The sequence below is a fragment of the Bubalus kerabau genome, chromosome 4 (genome assembly GCF_029407905.1).
Source record: "Bubalus kerabau isolate K-KA32 ecotype Philippines breed swamp buffalo chromosome 4, PCC_UOA_SB_1v2, whole genome shotgun sequence".
In the NCBI taxonomy this organism is placed as follows: domain Eukaryota; kingdom Metazoa; phylum Chordata; class Mammalia; order Artiodactyla; family Bovidae; genus Bubalus; species Bubalus kerabau.
Window position 1 is genome coordinate 112,112,210 of NC_073627.1, and position 21,530 is coordinate 112,133,739.

The 21,530-nt window shown below is 41.9% G+C and overlaps 1 protein-coding gene across 1 annotated transcript in view; it reads right to left on the bottom strand.

The window, feature by feature from the left end:
* TRPM3 (transient receptor potential cation channel subfamily M member 3) overlaps positions 1–21,530 on the bottom strand; it is a 299,435-nt gene that overhangs the window by 49,099 nt on the left and 228,806 nt on the right. Inside the window, exons 19-20 of the mRNA XM_055578293.1 lie at positions 19,567–19,818; positions 13,835–14,009 (exon numbers count right to left, since the gene is read on the bottom strand). Coding sequence (XP_055434268.1) covers positions 13,835–14,009; positions 19,567–19,818 — 427 coding nt within the window. The remainder of the gene's footprint in view (positions 1–13,834; positions 14,010–19,566; positions 19,819–21,530) is intronic.

Genomic DNA, 21,530 nt, shown 5'->3' on the forward strand with positions numbered 1-21,530 from the left:
GGATTTCCACCAAAATTATACAAACTTGAGCTGCTTTGCATCTTAAACTCCAGTCACACAGGCATTCTTTCTGATTCTAGTTAAACACAACTAGATCATTCCTACCACGTCATGGCTTTTGTCGTTTCTGCTCCCTCTGTTTGGAATGTTCTTTCCCCAGTTCTTGCCACCTGGGTTTTCATCATTCATATTTCAGTACAAATATCTCTTCAAGGTCTTTCCCATTCTATGCAAAATTGTACCCTGGATCCTCACCCCAATGACTCCGTGACCTTCTCTTTATGGAACCTATTACTACTCCCAAAGTATTTGTTTGTTTACTATCTACCTCACCTGCCCTCAGGAGAACGTAATCCCCAATAAGGGAAAGAGGAAACCTCTCTTGTGCACCACTCTCTCTCCAGGGCCAAGCAGGGCACTTGATAAGTAGTTTCTAGGTAAATAAATGCATACCTATGGTCCAGTCAGTGGAGCAAGGTGTGGAGGAGAAAGGAGAGCTGTGGAATCAGATGAAAGCAGCCTTCTGTTACAATGTAGAGATGAGAGCACAGAGTTAGGAGTTAGACAGGTCTGGGTTCCAATTCTGCCTCTACCAAGCTGGCTGTGCACCGTAAGGAATTTACCTAATCTCGACTCTTTTTGTACACTGACAGTATATCAGGATTCAGCAGGTTTCAGAATATCCTGAGCCTGGTCCAGTGCCAGCCATGGTAACAGGATCTCAGCAAATGTTAATTGACTTCCCTTTGCCTAGAAACGCCAGAAGAAACCCATGAATTTCATGACACAGCCTTTGTAATACACTTGACAGTTAATGAAGAACTCAGGCATCCTTGTATTTGGTACAATCTGCTTAAGTGCACTTGCTGTACACTTTTCAAAGAGCGGTGACATTTTCGACACTTGGTTATCTCGTGTTGACTCCTGACAGGTTTTATAATCTTAAATTCACTGAAAAGAATCTCGTCTTTTAGTGCCTGGCCTGTTTGATGGAGGTGTCCCCGCCCTGTATATTCAAGTTCTAGCTGTGTGATAGAACCGCATACGCCATACACAGCTCCTCTGGCTGCTGAACGCTATGCTCCTCAGGTGGCCTCCTTGACTTTGCAGGACTTGTCAGCAACTGGCTTTCCTGGAGCAGTACTGCAACCACTCAATTCACAGTGGCATTTTATTTATAAAGCCCTTGTTCAGAATATTAAAAAGGGCATGCCACAGACTCCATTCCTTTGCTTCAAGGACTGTGATTTTGTAAAGCTGGATCCTGTGGTCTACTCAGGAGAGAATCACTGGCTGCAGCAAATATTTAAAAATGGTTTTGGATCTGGTCCCGTGGTGTTAAGTCGGCCAGTAGCTGTACCTACTGAGTCTGCTCACGGGGAGTGTGGTTCTCCTTCCTGCTTCATCCCAGATGATGAGCTAGACTGGCTGAATGGGACAATTTCACAGGACTTCCAAGGCCACTCAGGCCACTTTCTCTAGTCATGCAGGATGTTGCTTTCCTATTAAAAAACCACTGGAATCTCTCAGATACAAACTTGGGAAGTTTTGAAGTTTGTTAGTCTCTACCCGGATCAGCAAAATATTTAGGGAATTGTGAACCATAGGTAAGGCTTCTGGGTTTTCCTCATACTTCATTGCAGTGGTAGCTAGATTTATTCCATTCAAAACTGGTCCCCAAGAACAGGAAATGGGGCCTTTCTAAAAGTGGCTTATCGTGTTGACTACTCTGACATCATAATTGCATGATGTCCGAACTTGGTCTTTGGTCTGAAGATCAACTGAGTGAGCAGAGCGCAGAGAGCTGTTGAGAAACTCTGTAAGGGATGGCAGATGGGGGCCTAAAACACTATGTTCCTGGCATCAGGTTGTGAGGACCTGGGATCTTCTCAGATCTGTCCTTTAGGACTTTGCAGATGTTGATGGCAACTACCTATCTGGTGCCATTTTTCTTTGCGAAGCAACAATAAAAAAAATGAATTTTGGATTCTGATAGACAAGGTTTTCTCAGCCTCAGCACTACTGACATTTTAGGTTGGATGATTTTTTTGGTTAGGAGGCTGTCCTGTGTAGTAGCATCCCTGGCCTCTGCCACTAGATGCCAGTAGCATCTTTTGAGTTGTGATACACAAAGACACTTCTAAGCAGCGCTAAATGTCCCCTGGGGTGAGAGTGGGGGTGGCGGTGAAATTGCTCCTGGTTGAGAACCAGTCAGGTAGACTTAACGGTGGGAGATTCTGTGGTCACAAGAAAACTTCTCTGAGGGTATTCTAGCTTCTGTTGGCTTTCCTGGGGCTTTTTGAACCTTGAGTTTCCTGGAAAGCAGACTTTTAATGGACCTGAAGACAAACGAAGGATGAACTAAAGGAGAAGGTGAGAGAGGGTGGTACCTGAATGCGTACTCCTCTCTCTCTTCCTTCCTCTCCTTTGTACCTGTTAATCCTCTCACAAGGAGAGCCAGGTTGTAGATGAGAAGAAACCTGACTGAACTGGAGAAGCTAGTGGGGAACTCCAGCACCTGCAGCCTGAACTAGGGGAGCCTGAGGCTTTTTAGAACATCAAGCAGTCCTGATATTTAAATTCAGGCATCAGCAATTTATTGCAGACAGCATGGAAGACTGTTTTTGGAGGCAAGCCGGGCATCTGCCAGGGCCCTTGGCAAAACTGCAAGGTAGGCATAGCTGTTTTTGCCACCACCTCTCTTTCTGAATGTCCCCACACCCATTTCACTTTCTCTGCCCTCCAGGCACAGAGTCGCCTCACGAAGGCCTCTGGCTGCTCAAAGTCTGCCTTTCCTGCTGGAGCCCTCAGTTTCATTACCTGCCCCCATTTTAACTTTCCTCCCCTGAATGCTGATTTCAGCTACTTTGGTGGGTGGGTGGCTTGGGGAGGTTAAGATGGAAGATTCAAATATTTCACACCAAGAGGAGAAGAGTCAGTAGATTTAACCTATTCAGGGGATGATGTTTTGACCCGTCAAAACTTGCTACTTCTTTTTTAAAACACATTTTGGAACAAAAGGTTTTTCTATGGCTCATCTAACTTCCCTGAAATGGGTATCATGGTTGTGTATTTCCCAACCTCAATATCACCACTTGACATTCACAACGTGCAAATTCCATAAACTGGAGCTTTAACTTAGAAACGAGCTCCACACAAGGTAAACTGTGCATTTCCCATCAGAAAAGATTCAAATTTCTTGGCCTAACATACAAAAGCTTCACAACCTGCCTTTCTAACCTCTTCTCCATTCACTCACTCAAATATGGTGGAAAAGATGCACACAAATTGTGGCTTCCACCCTCTCAAAATGCATATAGTCCAGCAGGGAGATACACATAAGAAAGAAGAAAAAACCAATATGGTGCCATACATTAACCCAGGGTAGGTAAAGGAGGCTTGGGAGCACCTTGTGGGGGGCACTAACCCTGACTGGTCCAGGGAGGGAGGCTCACTGCTCTGCTGTCTTCGTGTATGCCTTGTCTTCTCTCTCAAGCTGTGTGCACAATGGTCCCTCTGTCTAGAATGCCCTCTTATGATCTGTCTGGGAAACTCTTAATACCCTTTATGATCCGGCTTAACTGTTAGCTCCAGGAGAATTTCTCTGGCTGTACTTTGCCCTCCCTTGTTTTTCTCTGCTTCACCATGTCCCGCTCACTCCCGCCCACCCTCAAATGAAAGTATTTTCTTTCCTTTGAGCCAAGTCCTTAAACATCATCTCTATGGAAATATGTATTGATTTGTTTACTTGTCAGCCATCCCCATTAGACATTTTTCAAAGCCAAGGCAATAATGTATGTCTCTTTTTAATCCCCAGCTCCTAGCATAGTGTCTGGCACACAGAATTGCTCAGTAAATGTCACTGAGTGAATGAACCTATTCTAACTAGAATCCGGAAGATGTGATAGCAGGATGTCTGCTTTATTCCTTTTTATATTACACTGTGAGGATGGCATCCTGCTATCACATCATGATGACCCAGATTAAGAAATAGCCCCCTCTAGTTTTAACTCATCAGTGGATGTTATCAACTTGAACTGAGTGTGTCATCACGGCAAAGACTCAAAATTCTGCGTCTGACCTTAAGATATTGGGGTCTTCTGTGAAGCATGTCCTCATCTTAACTTCAGGCCTGATATTCTAGATACCAAATATCTGGCTGAATGCCAAGCAATTCAGTCAAACGTCACTTGCCAGACAGAGTCTGAAATCTAACGGCAGGAAGCTATACGCTCCACTGGACAGTATCTTGTAAAAGATCTCAAGCACCTTTCTTCCCCGCTTCCCCCTTCCTCTCTGAGGCTGCAGGTTTATCTTGTCACATTTGAGAAAAAACAATTAACATGTGAATCTTGCTGGGACTGTCTGCTAATAGTTAACCTGTGTGGAGGTCAGTCTATTTTTCAGTTGTTGTTAATAAACATCAGTTAAAATCTTGCCACATTATCAGACAGGATGTGCTTTGCTCTGCTTTGAGTAGAAATCAGCCATCTGCCTTGGTGCGTTTGGTCAGAACACTGCACCTGTGGAAAGGGCCGTTGTTACGGGATGCATGGCAACCACCTCCAGTGTGGCACAGTGCAGAGTTGGCAGGGGTTTCTGCTCTGGTCTCATCCAGTCCCACCACTAGGCTCACACAGCTCTGTCTTCCTTCCTCAGGGGCCCTCAGCAACAAACGGCCTGACCACCCTCCCGCCCTTCCTCCCTTTCTTCTGGTCTTGCTCCCTCCGTCCTCTCTTCTGCTATCCAACATTCTATCTCTGCACAGAGTCTAGAATGATGACTTGTTCAATAAATATTTCTTAAATGTGGCTGTAATTCTCTTCTTGAATACAAATTCAGCTATATTGCAGGAAGTTATCAACTCTAGGATCCCAGCTGAGTTCACTTTCTGTGTGTGTGTGTGTGTGTGTTTGAAGTATGAATCCATGATCACTACATTTAATTCACCCAAATTTTACATTCTTTTTTAACAAATGTAACTCTTTTTCATTCTCTCAATTGAAAAATTTCAAATTCCATTATGTTACATTGAAATCTTCTTTTTAAAACCGTGTAAAGCAGAGAAAAACCTTACTCTCTTTCTAGTCCTTACATTTAAGGGGTTTATTTCATGCATCAACTATTTTCTGAGCTTTTTTTTTTTTTTTTTTGTTCCAGACACAGTTTGAGATGCTGAGGCTACAGCAGGGAAGAAGGCAGATGTATTATTCCTGGCTCTCACGAGCTGGTGTTTTGAAGGATTTTTATATACTAGAACTGTGCTGTCCAGTAAGGTAGCCATTAGCAACACAGAGCCCTTTAAATTAAAACTTCCTTCACACTGGTCACGTTTCAAGGGCCCACTAGCCACATGCGATAAAAAGTACAGGTCTATATCAGTTCCACTATCACAGAAGATTCTAGGACAGGCCTAGTCTAGAAGAACTTATAAGACCTACAACCATGCTGAGAGCTTGGGAAATCCCACAGCAATATTGTGAGATGATTTATTATGACGTAGATCATGATCCATTCACACACAATCCTCCCTTGGAAACACAGAGATTACAGCTAGCATGCCTGGCGCCAACAAGTTTATTTTTCTTTGGGGCATCCTGTTTTTCCTTACAAGATGGTTAAATCAATGTGGGGGATAGCATTCCGAAATGCTCACTCATTTTTCCTGCTTGTCTTGCAAGCAGGTATTGGCTCTGAATCAGGGAAGGAGGGGTTGCAAGGCACAACCCAGAGACAGCCTTCAAGTCTCTGGCTCCTTTTGTGGTTCAGATGTATAAGCTCTCTGCACTTTCAAGCATTTGTATTATATGTATATGTATATGTATATGTATATGTATGTATGCTGAGTTGCTTCAGTCATGTCTGACTCTTTGCTATGGACTGTAGCCTGTCAGGCTACTCTGTCCATGGGATTCTCTAGGCAAGAATACTAGAGTAGGTTGCCATGCCCTTTTCCAATATGTATATGTAATGTATATGTATATAACAGAACGGGCAACAGAAAGGAGAATCTAGGGAACACGTGAAAGTGTTCTGGCAGGAGCAAGACTGGAGGGGAAAGGAGAGAAATGTGTGTCTATGCACACATATGAGGCTGTTTCGGAGTGGATGCCAGTTTGCAAGTACTTCGTAGGTTCAGGCTGCATGGTCTTCCTGGCAGCTCGGATAGGGTAGCAGAGTCCCAGGGGGAGAAAATGTCTAGGATTTGAGACCGTGGGAAGACCTCAAAAGTCAACTAGATTTGCACAGTGATGAGTATAATGGACATTTTAGCAGTAAACTGTGTGGACATGTGTAGACGATGACTCACAACTACAGCCTGACCCACCCCAACATTAATCTACCTCAGGGAAAGTAAAGAGGGGTGATCCTGAGGTCATAATTTCCCCCTAGTGTGAGAGGGTAGGTATGTAAAATAGAAATAAGCAGAATTGTAATAAAAATACAGTTGATTTTTCTAGCAGCATCTGCATCTGAGGCCTACGAGCCATACCCACTCCTTGGGCACCAGAATAATTTGTCTCCAACACAATCTTGGAAATCTGAACAATGGTCACTTTCGTCTATGAGACTAGATCTCATCATCCTCATCTGCCTCTTATGCTACCAGGCTCTAGTCTGCAGCTGCCTCAATCTGAAAAGATTATTCTCACAACCACTTCTTACCCATGATCTCTATTTTTTGCAATGCAAACTCTTCCGCTTAACTATCCTGCCTTATGCTATTGTCTTCATACGATGTTGGGCTTTCTGCCCACTGAATTTTCCTATTTCTCCCTTTCCCCAGAGCTTTCTGGAAAACCCTTACTGCTGAACACAGACTCCTCTGCTTTCTTATACTTATACTACATTTTCTTGCCTTAGCTAAAATTCTTTTGCAGGAAGACACCGCCTCCCCGTAACCTTCTCAAATGGAAATCACACATTTCTGCTCATCTGCCAGTAAGGTTCCCATAAGTCCTGTCTGCATTCTCACTGATACTTTGCCTCTTCTAAACCACTGTTTTTCACTCTTGTGCAAAAAGCCCTTTCTCCCTTGAGTTCCAGGTCATCCTGCTCAGTCTTCCTGTCTACTCCATCTTGTGTCATTAGTATGGACACTTCAATACCTGTAGTGACAAACACAGAAGAAGCTAGCTCCACTATGCAGGACCTCAATTCCAGTGTATCCTGGAACCCATTCTTATAGCCACTCTTGGACTTTATCATTATCCTAAATGTCCCACCTTAGTACCAGTTTACCATTCTCTGACCACAGCATCTTATCGTCACTACTCTGAGGAACCTTAGTTCTCAGAATAGTTGGTATTCAGGCTAGAAGTCTAGTCCTTTAATTACTCTTTTTAATTTGGAAATACTTACCAACATTGTACCTTTATTTTCTTCACCCTCCATCTTAGAGTTCATAATGCATAACTTTAAGAACCCTTGCAAGCTTCTTCAAAATCCCTAGGCGCCTTTATTCTTGCTATATTGGCACAACAAAGCTTCAATCTTGACTTAATCCAGCTTTGTTTTTCCTGATCTGGGCTGCTGAGTTTTGACTGAGCAAACAGACAACCGAACTATGCAAAGAGGTGGCCCTAAGCGATTCTTTGATAGGTACTGAGTCAGTGACTTTCCCAAGGGGTGATTACAAAGCAATACTTTTTCTTTGCCAAGCCTCACTTCATTGACACCACTCCCCTCATATATATAAAACACTTCTCTTCCTCCCTTTCCCTGGTAAATGCTTCGCCTTGCTACTCATTTACTCTTAAATCACTTTAAATGATTTTTGCACTCCCCATTGAAATGAAAATTTTCTAGCCAAAGTCACCAGTGATTTCCTAAATGTCTAATTGAATGGACTTTTAAACACCCACTTAACTGTACTCTTCTCTTGCCCTGCTGACTCCCCCATTCTCAGTGTTCTGCTCTGGCCTTCTCTACTTGTGCTTCTTGGAAAGCTTACTTGCTTCTGTGGCTTTCACAGGTCATTATATTCTTGATCTTCAAATCTGTATCTCCAGTCCAGCTCTTGCTACTTAGCTCCAGAGTTCTACATACAAAATAGTCTTCTTCATGATTTTCTTCAGATTGCCATGGAAACTTCCAGCTCCATCTAACCCCAAGTATACAGATCCCCTTCCTCCCAAAGGCCCTCCTCCTGATTCCTCTATCTCAGTATGTGACAGCACTGGTTAGACTGAGCCAGAACCTTGGAGTGAACGTCAACCCCTCCCTCTTAAATTCTCAGCCGCGTCCTGCACTACCACCGTCTGCACCATCTGACTCTGTCCTGGTGCTTCTGAATTTACCTTCCTGAAGTTTCCTGCTGCCTATCTTCTCCATCCCAACTGCTGCTATATTAGCTAAGGTCCTCCCAGGTCCCATCTCCATCCCTTTTATGGACCCTTTTTTGCTTGAGAGCTTCAACTAAAACTTGTATCAGAGCATGGTACTACCCTGAGCATGAGGTACAACTCCTCTAAAATCTATGCTCCTGTCTCTTTTCAGACCCATCTGTCCTGCTTCCTGCCTCCTGCTTCTCACCCTGCAGTCAGCCATATTAAACTACCTGCTGAGCCTGGAACTTTCCATGCTAAGTCTCAGTTTGGAATGTCATTCTTCTCCTTCACACCCCCCTGCTCCCATCTGCCTAGCAAATATCTACTTATATTTCAGGGCTCAGTTCAACCTTCCCACTCTGCAAGGGTTCCTCTATTGTGCCCCTCCTTTTCCCTCAGGAAGAACTGGCTACTTGCTATCTGGGGCTCCATCCCCATGTATATTGACCATGTCAGTCTGCCTCTCCTGGACTGCAAACTCCTTGAAGACAATGTCTCTGTCATACGCATTGCTGTATCTAGATGTTCAGTTCACAGTAGGAATAAAATAAATATCCATTGAATGGATTCAATGGATTCCATTGAATGAAGAATGAACAAATTAAAAATGGAGCCTGAGCTGTGAGCAAAGGCTAAAATCAGTCTGATGACAGTGGAACAAATGCTGGTCATAATGTGAACTGAATTTCATCACAATGGCCTGTCTGCAGATAGTTCTGCTGTTTGTAAGGCTGCTAAGCCTCAGTTTGTATTAGTAAATAAGTTGGGTGGGGAGTCTCTGGAGTGTAAGATGACTTTCAGGGACAGAAAATGGGGGTGGTGCCTCATATTGGCTTGCTTCCTTAGCAATTTGCAAAAGCAAAACCCAGCAAAACAATTCCCCCCTTTCCCAAAAGTTGGCTTTGGCTCAAGTTTGTCTTTTCCAAAATTCTATCTTTGGTCAGGCAACACTCCCCATGCTATAGCTGTCAGGCATTAGTGTGCTCTGAATTCATTAGTGAAGGTCAGTCCCGAATACCAAACAGATGCACAGAGTTTCCAGAACTGGAGTGAAACTTTTAACAATAGCCACCCTCTCTGTTCTTGCTGTTCTAAGCTTCACCACAGCAGGCATATTTTAGAGACTGGCCTTGTGCTATCCTAATTTCCACACCTGAAATGAGCAACAAATAATTTGAGACAGAAAAGTAATACAGGAGAATGTTTGAACTGTACATGCGTATGCACGCTCCTTGTTTCATGACAAAAGCAACACTTTAAATCCAGTCAACATCACACAGACCACAAGCCTACAGAGGTTTGTTTGTTTGTAATAGTAAATAAGTAAATGAGCAAAACCAAATCAAAATGACAGCACAAAAATCCCTCCTACTCCAGATAACCTATTAATTTCAGATGGAAAGGCCTTAGGCAATAAAAGAAAAAAAATGTGATCTATGCACTAAGTAGGTTGGATAGTTAATTTAGGGTGACTAGAAACGACCAAATAATAAGTTGTCATGGTAGAAAGTAAGTTTTGGACATTCTGCTTTCACATTACTAACCAAACTTGTGAAAATACTCAGAGAGACAGAAAGAAGGACTAAATTTAGATGCTGATTTAATGCATTCAAGAGCATGATTCATTTTCCCCCTGCCCGGGTACAGCCTGGAGAATCTGTGTGTACAGCACGCAGCACAAGGACGCCCTGTAAATAACGGGAAGTCTCCTTCATTCAGAGACTTGAGGAAGCCAGAGACACCCCATTTTCTCTACCAATCAAGGTGTATTTCCAAGCACCTCACACACCAAAACGTAAAACTAGATTTCTCAGATGGCTAGAATCCGTCTAATTTTAGTTTTGCCCCAGCCTTGGAGTGAATGTGCTGAAAATTTATTCTGTACCTTCTCTTCTCTTAAGTGGCTTTTTTCCCCTCAGGCTCCAGTGGGATCCTGACCAGCTCTCAGAAGCCATGCAACAGGGTTCATTTGATGAGAGCCCCAGAAGGATGCCATCATTCGGTAGCAACACTTTTAGCAACCAAATTCCCGCATGGTAGCCCATAGATTGGGTCTTAGAGAGCTGGTATATATAACATAGACACCTGAGGTGCTTTGGGGCTATTAAAAAAAAAAAAAGAAACAACCAGGAACCAACCAATCAGACAATGATGGCAAGTTCAACCCCCATCAGTTAATCAGGGTGTTTGGCAAAGCTGTCTAGACAGAGCAGATTGTCACTCTCCTTTCCTGAGTTTTATTATCTGCTGTTTCCAATCATGTTTTAACACTCACTTCTGCTCTCAACACCAAAGCAAATGTTTCAGCTGCTAAAGATAAACTGAGATTAAGGCTGGACTATCATTTGTGTTCATCCAACCTGGCTCAGAGGTGAAAAGTCATTTTGGGAATTTACACTCTTTTTTTTTTTTCCCCTCTTTTCCCTTTTAATCTTTGAGCACATTTGGAAAGTAACCTTAGAAGTTTCATTCTAGCTTTTTTTTTGGCCTTATTGATATTCTCTGGGTTTAGGAAAAACTACAAGAAAAAAATGAAATGTATTTTAAAAATCTATAGTTGGGTAACACTGTTTCCCAGAAGTGAGGGCATTTAAAGTTGTCCTCCCTTCTGAGGTGTGGGACAAATGTTAATAACCTCCCCACCACCCTGCGGCCCCCATTATACAATCACATATAATACATTCATTCCAATTAAGAAAGATTATTTCTGCAATATGAAAAGGCTTCAGCACTTTTGCAGCTAAAAACAAAAAGAGTTAGATATGGAGCGCGTGCATTATGTTACAAATGCGTCCCTCTGAAAAGGTGTGCAAGAATGAGCAGTGCTTGGAGAGGCCCCCACAGGGCACGTCCACAGGATGGGGCTGGTGGACCCTGGCAGTCTAGGTGGATATGAGATCCAATTAGCCTGAACACATGCTTCACAAACCAACCTGGACATGGCACAGAAAAGAGGCAAGACACCACAGGGCAGCATAAACGATTTGTACCTTTCTCAAACAGCTCGGTACCGAGTCTCCTGGGCAGTTCTGAATGAAAGGGTGGGGCTGTCACCCAATCTCCCTTGGGCCCACTCAGTGCCACAACATGGAAATTGAATCATTTAGAGGACAGGGATATTCAATGACACAGGCCAAATTTAATGACAGATTTGGGGGCAGCCTTCTATACCCTGGTGGCTCAGAGGGTAAAGCGTCTGCCTGCAATGTGGGAGACCCGGGTTTGATCCCTGGGTCAGGAAGATCCCCTGGAGAAGGACATGGCAACCTGACTCCAGTATTCCTGCCTGGAGAATCCCATGGATGGAGGAGCCTGGTGGGCTATAAATATAGTCCATGGGGTTGCAGAGAGTCGGACATGACTGAGCGACTTCACTTTCACTTTCTATACCCATTTGAGAAAGGACAAATACTCCTTAGCACTCTAGACAATAAACTGGCTGATTTAGCTTAGAACAGTGGCTACTACTGTAGCCAATTTCAGAACATCAAAATGGAAGGTAAGTGGTTGGGGGAAGGGAGTCATGAAGGTTGCATCCATCCAAGGCTGGGTTGGCTACATACTGGGGTATGTAGGATACGGGGTAGAAATTTATTCTCACACACATCACAGGTCTACTCAACAACGTGGCACATCTATTTTCATACTTCACTCACACAAAACACCACACTTCCATCTCCAGGGTTTTTGCAAGTTCTAAACTACAATCAGCCCTTCTTTAAAATAACAATAGATCCTCTGATTCAGCCAAATGGTGGTGTTTGTTGCACTAGGCTGCGTTCATAGTACAACATCAATAAATGGCCACTTGTAGACGGACGGACAGAATCCCACTCATAAAGCACACCTACAACCTCCCTCTTTCTCCCATCCCAAAATGTCATTGTCAACAGACCTATGCGGCTTAATCTCATAGGGGAAGAAAGGAGAGATAGGAAAAGCAAAATAATGTAAGTGGAAAAGCAAATTGTTGGGGAAAAATAGTACATTTAATTGCTGAGAAGAATGATCACAGGTGGGCTTTCGAGTGTTATGTTGCCTTCAGGGACCATTTGAAAGAATGAATTCAAAAGAGTTTTCCCCAGTCCCTGGAAAGCTGTCTTGGTGAAGGCTGCACATTGTCAAAGATATTCCAACTGGGAGATGGAGTTAGAATTTTTGCTCAGTGAGTTGGCTAAGTCTCATGAAATGGGTATTTGTTCCAATTAGGTGTTGCAAAAATACCTTCTTGCCTCAGATAACTCATTTTGAGAAGAAAAGAGTATTTGTTCAAAACTCATCATGGAAGGGAAAATGACAGATTAGTGTGTTCTGTGGCTACTGTACACATACTCTTCACAGGCCTGTAGGACTCACACTTTTAGGTCATTTGTCCTTATTTCCCTAGTCTTAGTCCTACCTAAAACTGGCAGGGGTGGGTGTTGGGGGATGCCGACTAGTTTTTGCTCCTGTTCTTAATAAGCTATACTATCTAGTTATATAACTGTAATCCGTGTCCACAGTCCAGAGCTCAGATGGCTGGCCTGTCAGCAAAAAATGTTAGAAAAATGTTAATTCAACAATGGTGGAAGGATGTTATTTCTAGAGCTAAACTCCTCAGGGAAAATGAGAAATGGTTGCTCCTGGGATTCAACTCCTCCACAATGAAAGATATTTCTTTTCTGAAGTTTCTTCCCAAATAATTTCCCAATGCTTGGTGTGCCCTGACATTTGGTCCAAATAAAATGCTGGAACAGACTCATAGGATACAACTATCTTCAAGCTCTGTATAAGAAGGGTGTTTATTACAGAGAATCAGCATCTATTAGGGCATAAAGCATCGGGGGCCTGCTGGCACTCACTCCCCACAATGAGTCACTTCATGATATAGATACCATTTTTTTTTTTCTGGCATTTATAAGCAAGCAACTCAGTTTATAACCTAAGGCATTTTCCATACTTCCAGGCAATGAATACTAGCTTCTTTTGAGTCTCAATAGCACATAATTTAAGACAGTGGGGAAAGGAGCTGGAGAATAGTTTCCAGTGCAAGGAAAACACCACGCAGCTGTTTGCCCTCACTCTTGAATTCTGATGGTGAAATTGAGAATTGTTTATTTGTCCTGAAGTCAAACCCAAGGAATTTATTTTTTAAAGGCTAGGATAGGGATGGGGAGTAATGATATAATATACTTTTAATACTGAAATATTCAACACATGGCCCCCAGGATTTTGAATCCCCAAGGAATTTAGATCTTTTAAAATGGTCCATTCTTGGTCAAATTTGGCACACCAGATGTCACAGGAAGGACATACCTGAAAAAACACCCGAGGACTACTTTGCTAAAATTGTATATTCACCTTCTATAATTGTTTTTTTTTTTTTTCCTCCAAGATAGCAAGCTAGGAATCAGTCCTCTATCTTGAGCCATTTATTGAGAACAAACAAATGAACTTGGAAAAGATATGACCCAATTAAAGTTAAATACCTGACTTTGGTGTATGAGAATCATAAACTTGCTTACGGTCTATCTGGTCCGCAAACACTTCCCCATAAATCATCCAGTAGGGCATGTAGAAGATGTTCTTGGCCAGCTTCCATGATGGCTCCTCATTGGGAAAGAGAATGGCTTGCCTGGCGACCCCAAAACTCATGAGCACCACCAGCATAATGATGACAAAGTACATCATGTCTATCATCTGGAAGCAGGGGGAAGCAGAGGGAGAAACACATGAAAAACAGAATGACTGAGTATTCCTGTGATGCTGACACTGATGGAAAACTTGGTTCACTTTTGAGACCGCTGATAAGGGATGTTGAGACAGGCAGCTGTGATCAGGTAACCAGTTGGTCTACTGAAACCAATGTCCAACAACTCTTTACAATTACTAAGAAAATCATTTAAAAAGAAAAAGCACATGTACAATAGAACCCCTTCATCTTCCATTGTTTTCTGTGGGACCTAGTCGTGACTAGGCATGAGAGTCATGTGACACAGAAGCTGGAGCCTGTGAATGTAGCGCTAACATGTTTTCTGCTCCTGGGAAAGACAAATGTCCTTGCTGGGTCTCTTTCTTCTTAGCAAAGTTGGAACTGGGATAGCTGAACTATTTTGACAACTATTGCCATGCTGTAAATTCTCCAAATTCTGAAAGGCTTATCAAGAGCTGAAAAGCCCAAGAGAATACTTATTTGTAAACAAGACTCAGACAACCCAAATATCCATCTTAAACTGCCTTATTCTTGTGGCCCCACCTCATTGCACAGTTTTCTACCACAAACCAGTCTCTCAGAGAACCACTCTTTCTGCTCTTTCTTCTGCATTATATCCTATCAATTACAGAGGGTGTTTTTTGTAGGAATTAGAATCAGGTAGCCTAATGGCCTACTTCTGTGCTTGCTGTTGAAATGCTGGATTTTCATCTTGACATGTTCATTAAAATTCTTGACTTGTATTTGACTCCATTCAAGTACAATGCTATCTCTTGTTCCTCTTTCTTTCTTTCTTTTTTGCTTGTTTTCATGATACATGTTATCTGGGATCTGTTTCTCATATGCCAAATTACTTTCCTTTTATCACCGAAAATAGATGAGGATGCAAAAACTATTATTTTGCCTGGCCAGAACCCATTGCCTCCTTCTTTCAGAAACTGTTTGTTTGTTTTTCCCACCCATTTTGGCCCTAAAGGTAGGTGTCTTTTCCAGGCTGGGTTAATCATGGTAACTTGCTGTCTGGCAACAGTGACAGGAGGTAGGGATGTGACACAAGACAGGCCAACCAGAATCTTTCTTTGGATTTTTTTTTAACTGAAGTAGGGAGAGAAGTTCCCTTGCTCTCTCTGTAATAAAGTGAATTCAGGGTGTCTAAGGCTGTTTCCCCCTAGGGAAACAGATCAGAGTGAATGAAGCAGGTATTCCAGGGAAGGAGACTGGGTTGTGATGGTGGTTGGGGGCCTGGGTGCAGTAGCTTCCATCCTGCTGTAAATCAAGTCATCCCTCATGGGTTTAAGTTAGTAGGAGATTGGTTTCTATTCCTTGCATAAAACCACCTAATACAAAAGACTGTTTTCCTTTGGATATCAAATTTCCTGAAGGAATGCCCCTTCACAAAGAAAGACCGATGATAATTTTATCAGTGGCAATGAAGGCTTTAAATTAGTTTTAAATTTCATTTTGCAAGGATACATTCCATGGTGCCAGTTACTGGAATTAAAACATTACAGCCTTCCTGTAGGCCTAGGACACTAGGGGCTCAATACATTTTAGGTTAATTAATCAACTTGCAAGGCAACTTCAAAATCTCTCAAGTACTGTCTGACTTTGAAATTAAATATCTCAAAATTTGATGTTCATTCATATCTGTTCACTGTCCTTAAAAATATATGCTATTCTTTTCACAACTTAGTAGCCTCAGAATTCTCTTAAAATGAGAGTCAGCAGTTTTATAGGAAACGTGGGTCCGTTTCTCATCCCCTCTCTCTCTTATCTTGCAAAATTCTTTCATCATTTATTTACAAAAAGTTCTATTAATGAAAAAGCACAAAGGGGTCCTTTCTGTTATGTTTATTTAGACTGATTAAAAGGTGGGTGGGGAGAGGAAGGTGTTTACTTATGAGATTTAGGACCTAGTTTGATCCAAGAAAATTCAGCCAGTAAATACAGCAACTGTTCTAATCTAATTTCTCAGGACTGTTTCCATTCAGCTTGATCGTAATACCTATTCAAAGGGTCAAAACAATCAAACAAACACTGTTCCCAAACACTCAACTTCACATATTTCAAAGGCGTCATAACTTCCATATAAATACTGATATCTGTTGGAGTGAACTGCAGAAACAAGACATTGTCAGAACTGGGGTCTGGCTTCTGCTTTTAAACCAAAATTGTCAAATTGGTTCAATATGAAGAGTGCTGATTGTCTCTCATTCTTTTAAACATCCTTCGGTTGGGTTGTATAGAGGACAGCATATACTGCAGTAGTTAAGCATGTGTCCTCAGGCGTCAGAATACCTGAGTTCTCGCCTTGGCCCTGCTAGCAAAAACAACTAGGTGATCTTGGGCATGTTGCTTGGTCTTGGTTTTTTTCCTTTAATTTGTAAAGTAGGGATAACAATCATAACAGTAATGATGCATATTATTTTTGTAAGGATTAAATGATATAAGGTGTGAAACAATGTGGGTAGTTCTTGGTAAAAGTTAATGTATTATTAGAATTGAAAAAAGGTCACGCTGTGGAGTGAGAGAGGAGTTTGAAGCCTTTGTTTCTTGCTCAGTTTTAGTCTGTTCAATTGTGAGATGAATAAACTAAAGCCTATGTCATGGGGTTGTAATGATGATTGACATGTCTGACATGGTATTTGGTGCATAGTAAATGATACCTATTTATGTTATTTTTATCCACATTACATAAGTGGTATAACTTAGTACTAGGCTTAGAGAACCACTGAGAAGTGGAATATGAAGGAGAAGAGGTTAGAATTCTATTAAGTTATTCTAGAGCTGAAGATCAGTTGGAAACATACTTAACCAGTATTGAGTCCAAGTACCTTAGCTGCCTTCAGTTGTGCCTGGACCAGGTAAGTTACTTCACTGTTTAATATTAAATAGGGGCTTTTGGAATAATCACATCTAGGCATATTTCACTTCTACTCTGGCAGTCCACCTGGCTCACTGATAATTCTATAGGCATAGTTTACCTATCTTCTGGATCAGTGGCTCAAATACTGAACTAATTATCTTAAAAGCCCTAGAAAGACAACAAAGTCCCCAAATATACTCATTTTCTACTTATGAATGATTTCACTAACTAGTTAAGAATAAGTTAGAATGTAGAAAAATGCAGTACATCTCTCTTGCTCACTCCACGGTAAGGTTTCATTCTTATCAAAACTGGGGAAATAATTATGTCATTATTAAAAATATAGAGATGAATTTTAAAATGGACGTGGGGCATTAGAGTGACTTTAATTATTTCAAGTATTTAAATGTGACCCAACCTCTTAAAAGTAATATGCCTGGTTTGAGTCCTTCCTAATTTTATTTACTGAAATAAGGTAATGATCAATTAGGAACAACAACCCATTAGATAATGTATTTGCATAACACAGTGGTTCTCAACAGAAGGCAACTTGCTCTGCAGGGAACATATAGCAATATCTGGAAATGTTGTTATATGTGTATATGTGCATACACACATGTGCATGTGGTCATGCACACACATATCACTGACACCCAGTGGGTAGAGGCCAAGGATGCTGCTAAACACCCTATGATGCACAGGACAGCCCACCCCACCCCAACAAAGAATTATCTAGTCCAAAGTAGCAACAGTGTCAAGGTTGAGAAAACTTGGCTTAATTTTGCAGCTGTTCTTTCTTCACTTTCACTGGGTACATTCGAAAATATATTTGACAGTCTCATAGAACCTTTTCCCCTCTGTCCAGAAAATTCATACATCTACACATTGTTATATATAAATTGTGTGGAGAACTAACAGATCCTGTCTCCTAAACCTCTCCCATAGACTAGGTGGAGATTCTGCTTTTAGATGTGGACATTTTCACCACCATCTCAAATTCAATACTAGAGTACAATGATAGAAGAGGTAATGTTATATAATAAGATAGATTTGTTTTCTAGTCAAAAACCTCTCAAAGGGATTGGGATTCAGTTTTGGGTAAGTAACTCAAGCTTTTTTTTAAATTGGAGGTTAATTAAGCTTACTGAATTCATTAATGATCCTCCAATTAAAAAATAAATAAGCTGCCCACTTCAGTATTCTTGGGCTTTCCTTGTGGCTCAGCTGGTAAAGAATCTGCCTGCAATGTGGCAGACCTGGGTTCGCTCCCTGGGTTGGGAAGATACCCTGGAGAAGGGAAAGGTTACCCACTCCAGCATTCTTGCCTGGAGAATTCCACGGACTGTATAGTCCATGCGGTTGCAAAGAGTCGGACATGACGGAGTGACTTTCGCTTTCACTACTGAATTCAAGTTTCACTACTGAACTCAAGGCTTTGTGATATTCTCTCTAAACAATGCTGGTATTATAAACACCAAGCTTTTGTTCAAAAGGATTAGGAATGGAGCAAATAAGTATGCTCAGTTTTTTCCATTGTAGTTTAACAATGATAAAAAATACAGTTTATCAACTTCCTACTGTGAATCAAACACAGTTGCCACTTAGCATGTGTTATTTCTAATTATCACTGCAACCTTATGAGATTTGCATTTATTATTACTACTTGGAAATGAGTAAACTGCATCTCAAAGAGTTGTTAAAAAATTGCTCAAGGTCTCATAACCTTTTCCTTTTAGATTCAAATTCTCCCTCTCTTTGTAAGAGGTGTATGGTTTAACTGATAAAAGCACCCAGTTTCTGAGCATCAGGTTCCGATTCCTCCTCTTCTGAGTTTGGAGAGGGAGCTGATTTACTGGTGCATTTTCAGATTCACACTGTTGCTGTCCTGTGAGGGCTCAGCCTTTATGGAGAAAAGTCTAGAAATTAGTGTATGGTCCAGGGATACTGGAACAAGTCCAAAGCCATATGTGGGGAAGCATATTAGCTTGGCACTTGGGATTCTTTTTTTTTTTTTTTTTTTTTAAGAATAAGTAGGAATAGCATTCTGGAACCTAGTTTTTAACACATCATTTTCCAGTAATGTAACAAAACACGTGATATATTGACAGAGCTTAATGTTCAACTCAAACTCAACATAATTCATCTCATCTTAATAAACTGGCTTTTCTTCCATCTGTGTACAGAGAAGACATTTTTTTCTAGAACTTCATTAAGAAAAAAGAAATTGGTTAAACATTGAGAGTGGATATCCATATCTTCTCCAATATCCAGCTAAAATGTGACGTCCACATGAAGCCTTCTCTGATCAACCTCTTATGTCCCTGTGGCATTCCATACACATCTCTGTTACAGCATTCTCACACCATATGGTAGTTACCACCCTCTTTCTCTCATCATCTATCTCACTGAATGAGGATCCTTACATACTCAATTCCCACTCAGGTGCCTGGCACAAAATAGATGATGTTTATTTGTCAGTGAGTGAGTGATAGTGAATTCTCCAATTATGTATATGGATGAAGTCAAACTTCTGAACACGTGAAAGGAATTAAAAAATAAAACACCTCCAGGGCCATCTCAGACAGGGATGGTAGGCCCAAATGAAAGATTTCCCTCTTCCTATGATAACCACTCCTCCTCTGAGGACTTACAACATGGAATCAGAGGACCCTGCTTACCATTTTTCCAATCATCATCACATATGGGCCCAAATACTTGTTCACGCCGAAGATGTCTAATAGACGAATGTACCAATAAATGATGTTCACACAATAGATGACCCTCCCATCACTCCTGAAGGGTTGGTCTTGGAGACGAAGAATCATTCCAACAGAGAACAGAAGGATGGCTATGAGGTCTGTGACATTCCAGTACTCTTGCAACCACACCTTCACTTTTTGTAGCAACTTTCCTGGCTCTGACATCAAAATCTAAAAGTCAGGAAAGAGAGTGAGGTTAGGTTTGATTTCTGTCTGTGTTTTCAGCCCAGTTGGAAAGTGCTTGATCTGTGAGCTGACATTAGTAGCTTTTCTTTGTCTACCTGTATCTATTCAAGAGTCTCTGGATGACCTAAGCTTGGCTCAGTTGTACATAAGCAGTAAGTTTGATCCTTTTGGATGCCTTACAATTCTAAGACACACATTAGAGTTTTGCTATAAAATTATTGATTCCTGCTGCTGCTGCTGCTAAGTCGCTTCAGTCGTGTCCGACTCTGTGCGACCCCATAGGTGGCAGCCCACCAGGCTCCACCACCCCTGGGATTCTCCAGGCAGGAACACTGGAGTGGGTTGCCATTTCCTTCTCCAATGCATGCAAGTGAAAAGTGAAAGTGAAGTCGCTCAGTCGTGTCCGACTCTCAGTGATCCCATGGACTGCAGCCTACCAGGCTCCTCCATCCATGGAATTTTCCAGGTAAGAGTACTGGAGTGGGGGCAGGGGGTGCCATCGTCTTCTCCCTATTGATTCCTAATACCCTGCAAATCTCCAAAATCCTTCTCCATCTCAGTAAACAGTATCACCATGTTGAGTTACTCAGGCCACTAACTTAGGAGGATTCCTTCATTCCCCTCTTTCACACCCATGTCCTCTGCATCAACATATCAGCTCTATTTCCAAATACAAACTAGTGGGACCTCTTTGCACTACCTCCACTGCTGTTCCCCCTCTCCTAAGCCCCATCCCATCGCCCAGATGACTGCGATAGCCTTCTAACTGGTATCCCGGCCATCACTGTTGCCTAGCCAGCCTCTGAGCAGCACCCAGAAAGACCTTTAAAAGCCTAAGCCATGATCTGGGTGGTGATTACACACTTGTATAGGTAGGTAACAGAGAGGGCAATGGCACCCCACTCCAGTACTCTTGCCTGGAGAATCCCATGGATGGAGGAGCCTGGTAGGCTGCAGTCCATGGGGTCACAAAGAGTCGGACACGACTGAGTGACTTCACTTTCAATTTTCACTTCTATGCATTGGAGAAGGAAATGGCAACCCACTCCAGTGTTCTTGCCTGGAGAATCCCAGGGACGGGGGAGCCTGGTTGGCTGCCGTCTATGGGGTCGCACAGAGTCGGACACCACTGAAGTGACTTAGCAGCAGCAGCAGTATAGGTAGGTAAAAAATGCAGCAAGCTGTACCCTTATGAGTTGTTCATTTTCTTACAGGTGAATTAAGCCTCAATTTAGAAGAAAAAGAGAGACATGAGAGATGGATGAATAACAGCAAAAGGAGAGCAAATTGTGATAACTGAATACTTAAGCCTTTTGATGGTTTCCATTACAAATACAGAAAGATCCAAATTCCTTATGGTGGCCTCATTTAACATCCCACCATATTCTCCCTCTTCTGCTCTTAAGATAACAAATCCATTCTATATTCAGGACATTTGTACTTGTTCCTTCTGTTGGGCATTTTCCTCTCCCTGATTTTTACATGTCTGGTGACTGCTTATACTCAAGGTCTCCACTCATATTTCCCCCTCCTAGAAGAACTTTCTTGACCACCCTCCTTGCAGTGGTCTCCACATCCCCAAGTCAATTATCCTATTTATGTTTTGAAGATTTTTTTCACTTGTTGAAAACCTTCCTCATACATGTGTATGTATGGGTGTACATATATGCTGGTCTAGCTAACTATCTATCATCTAT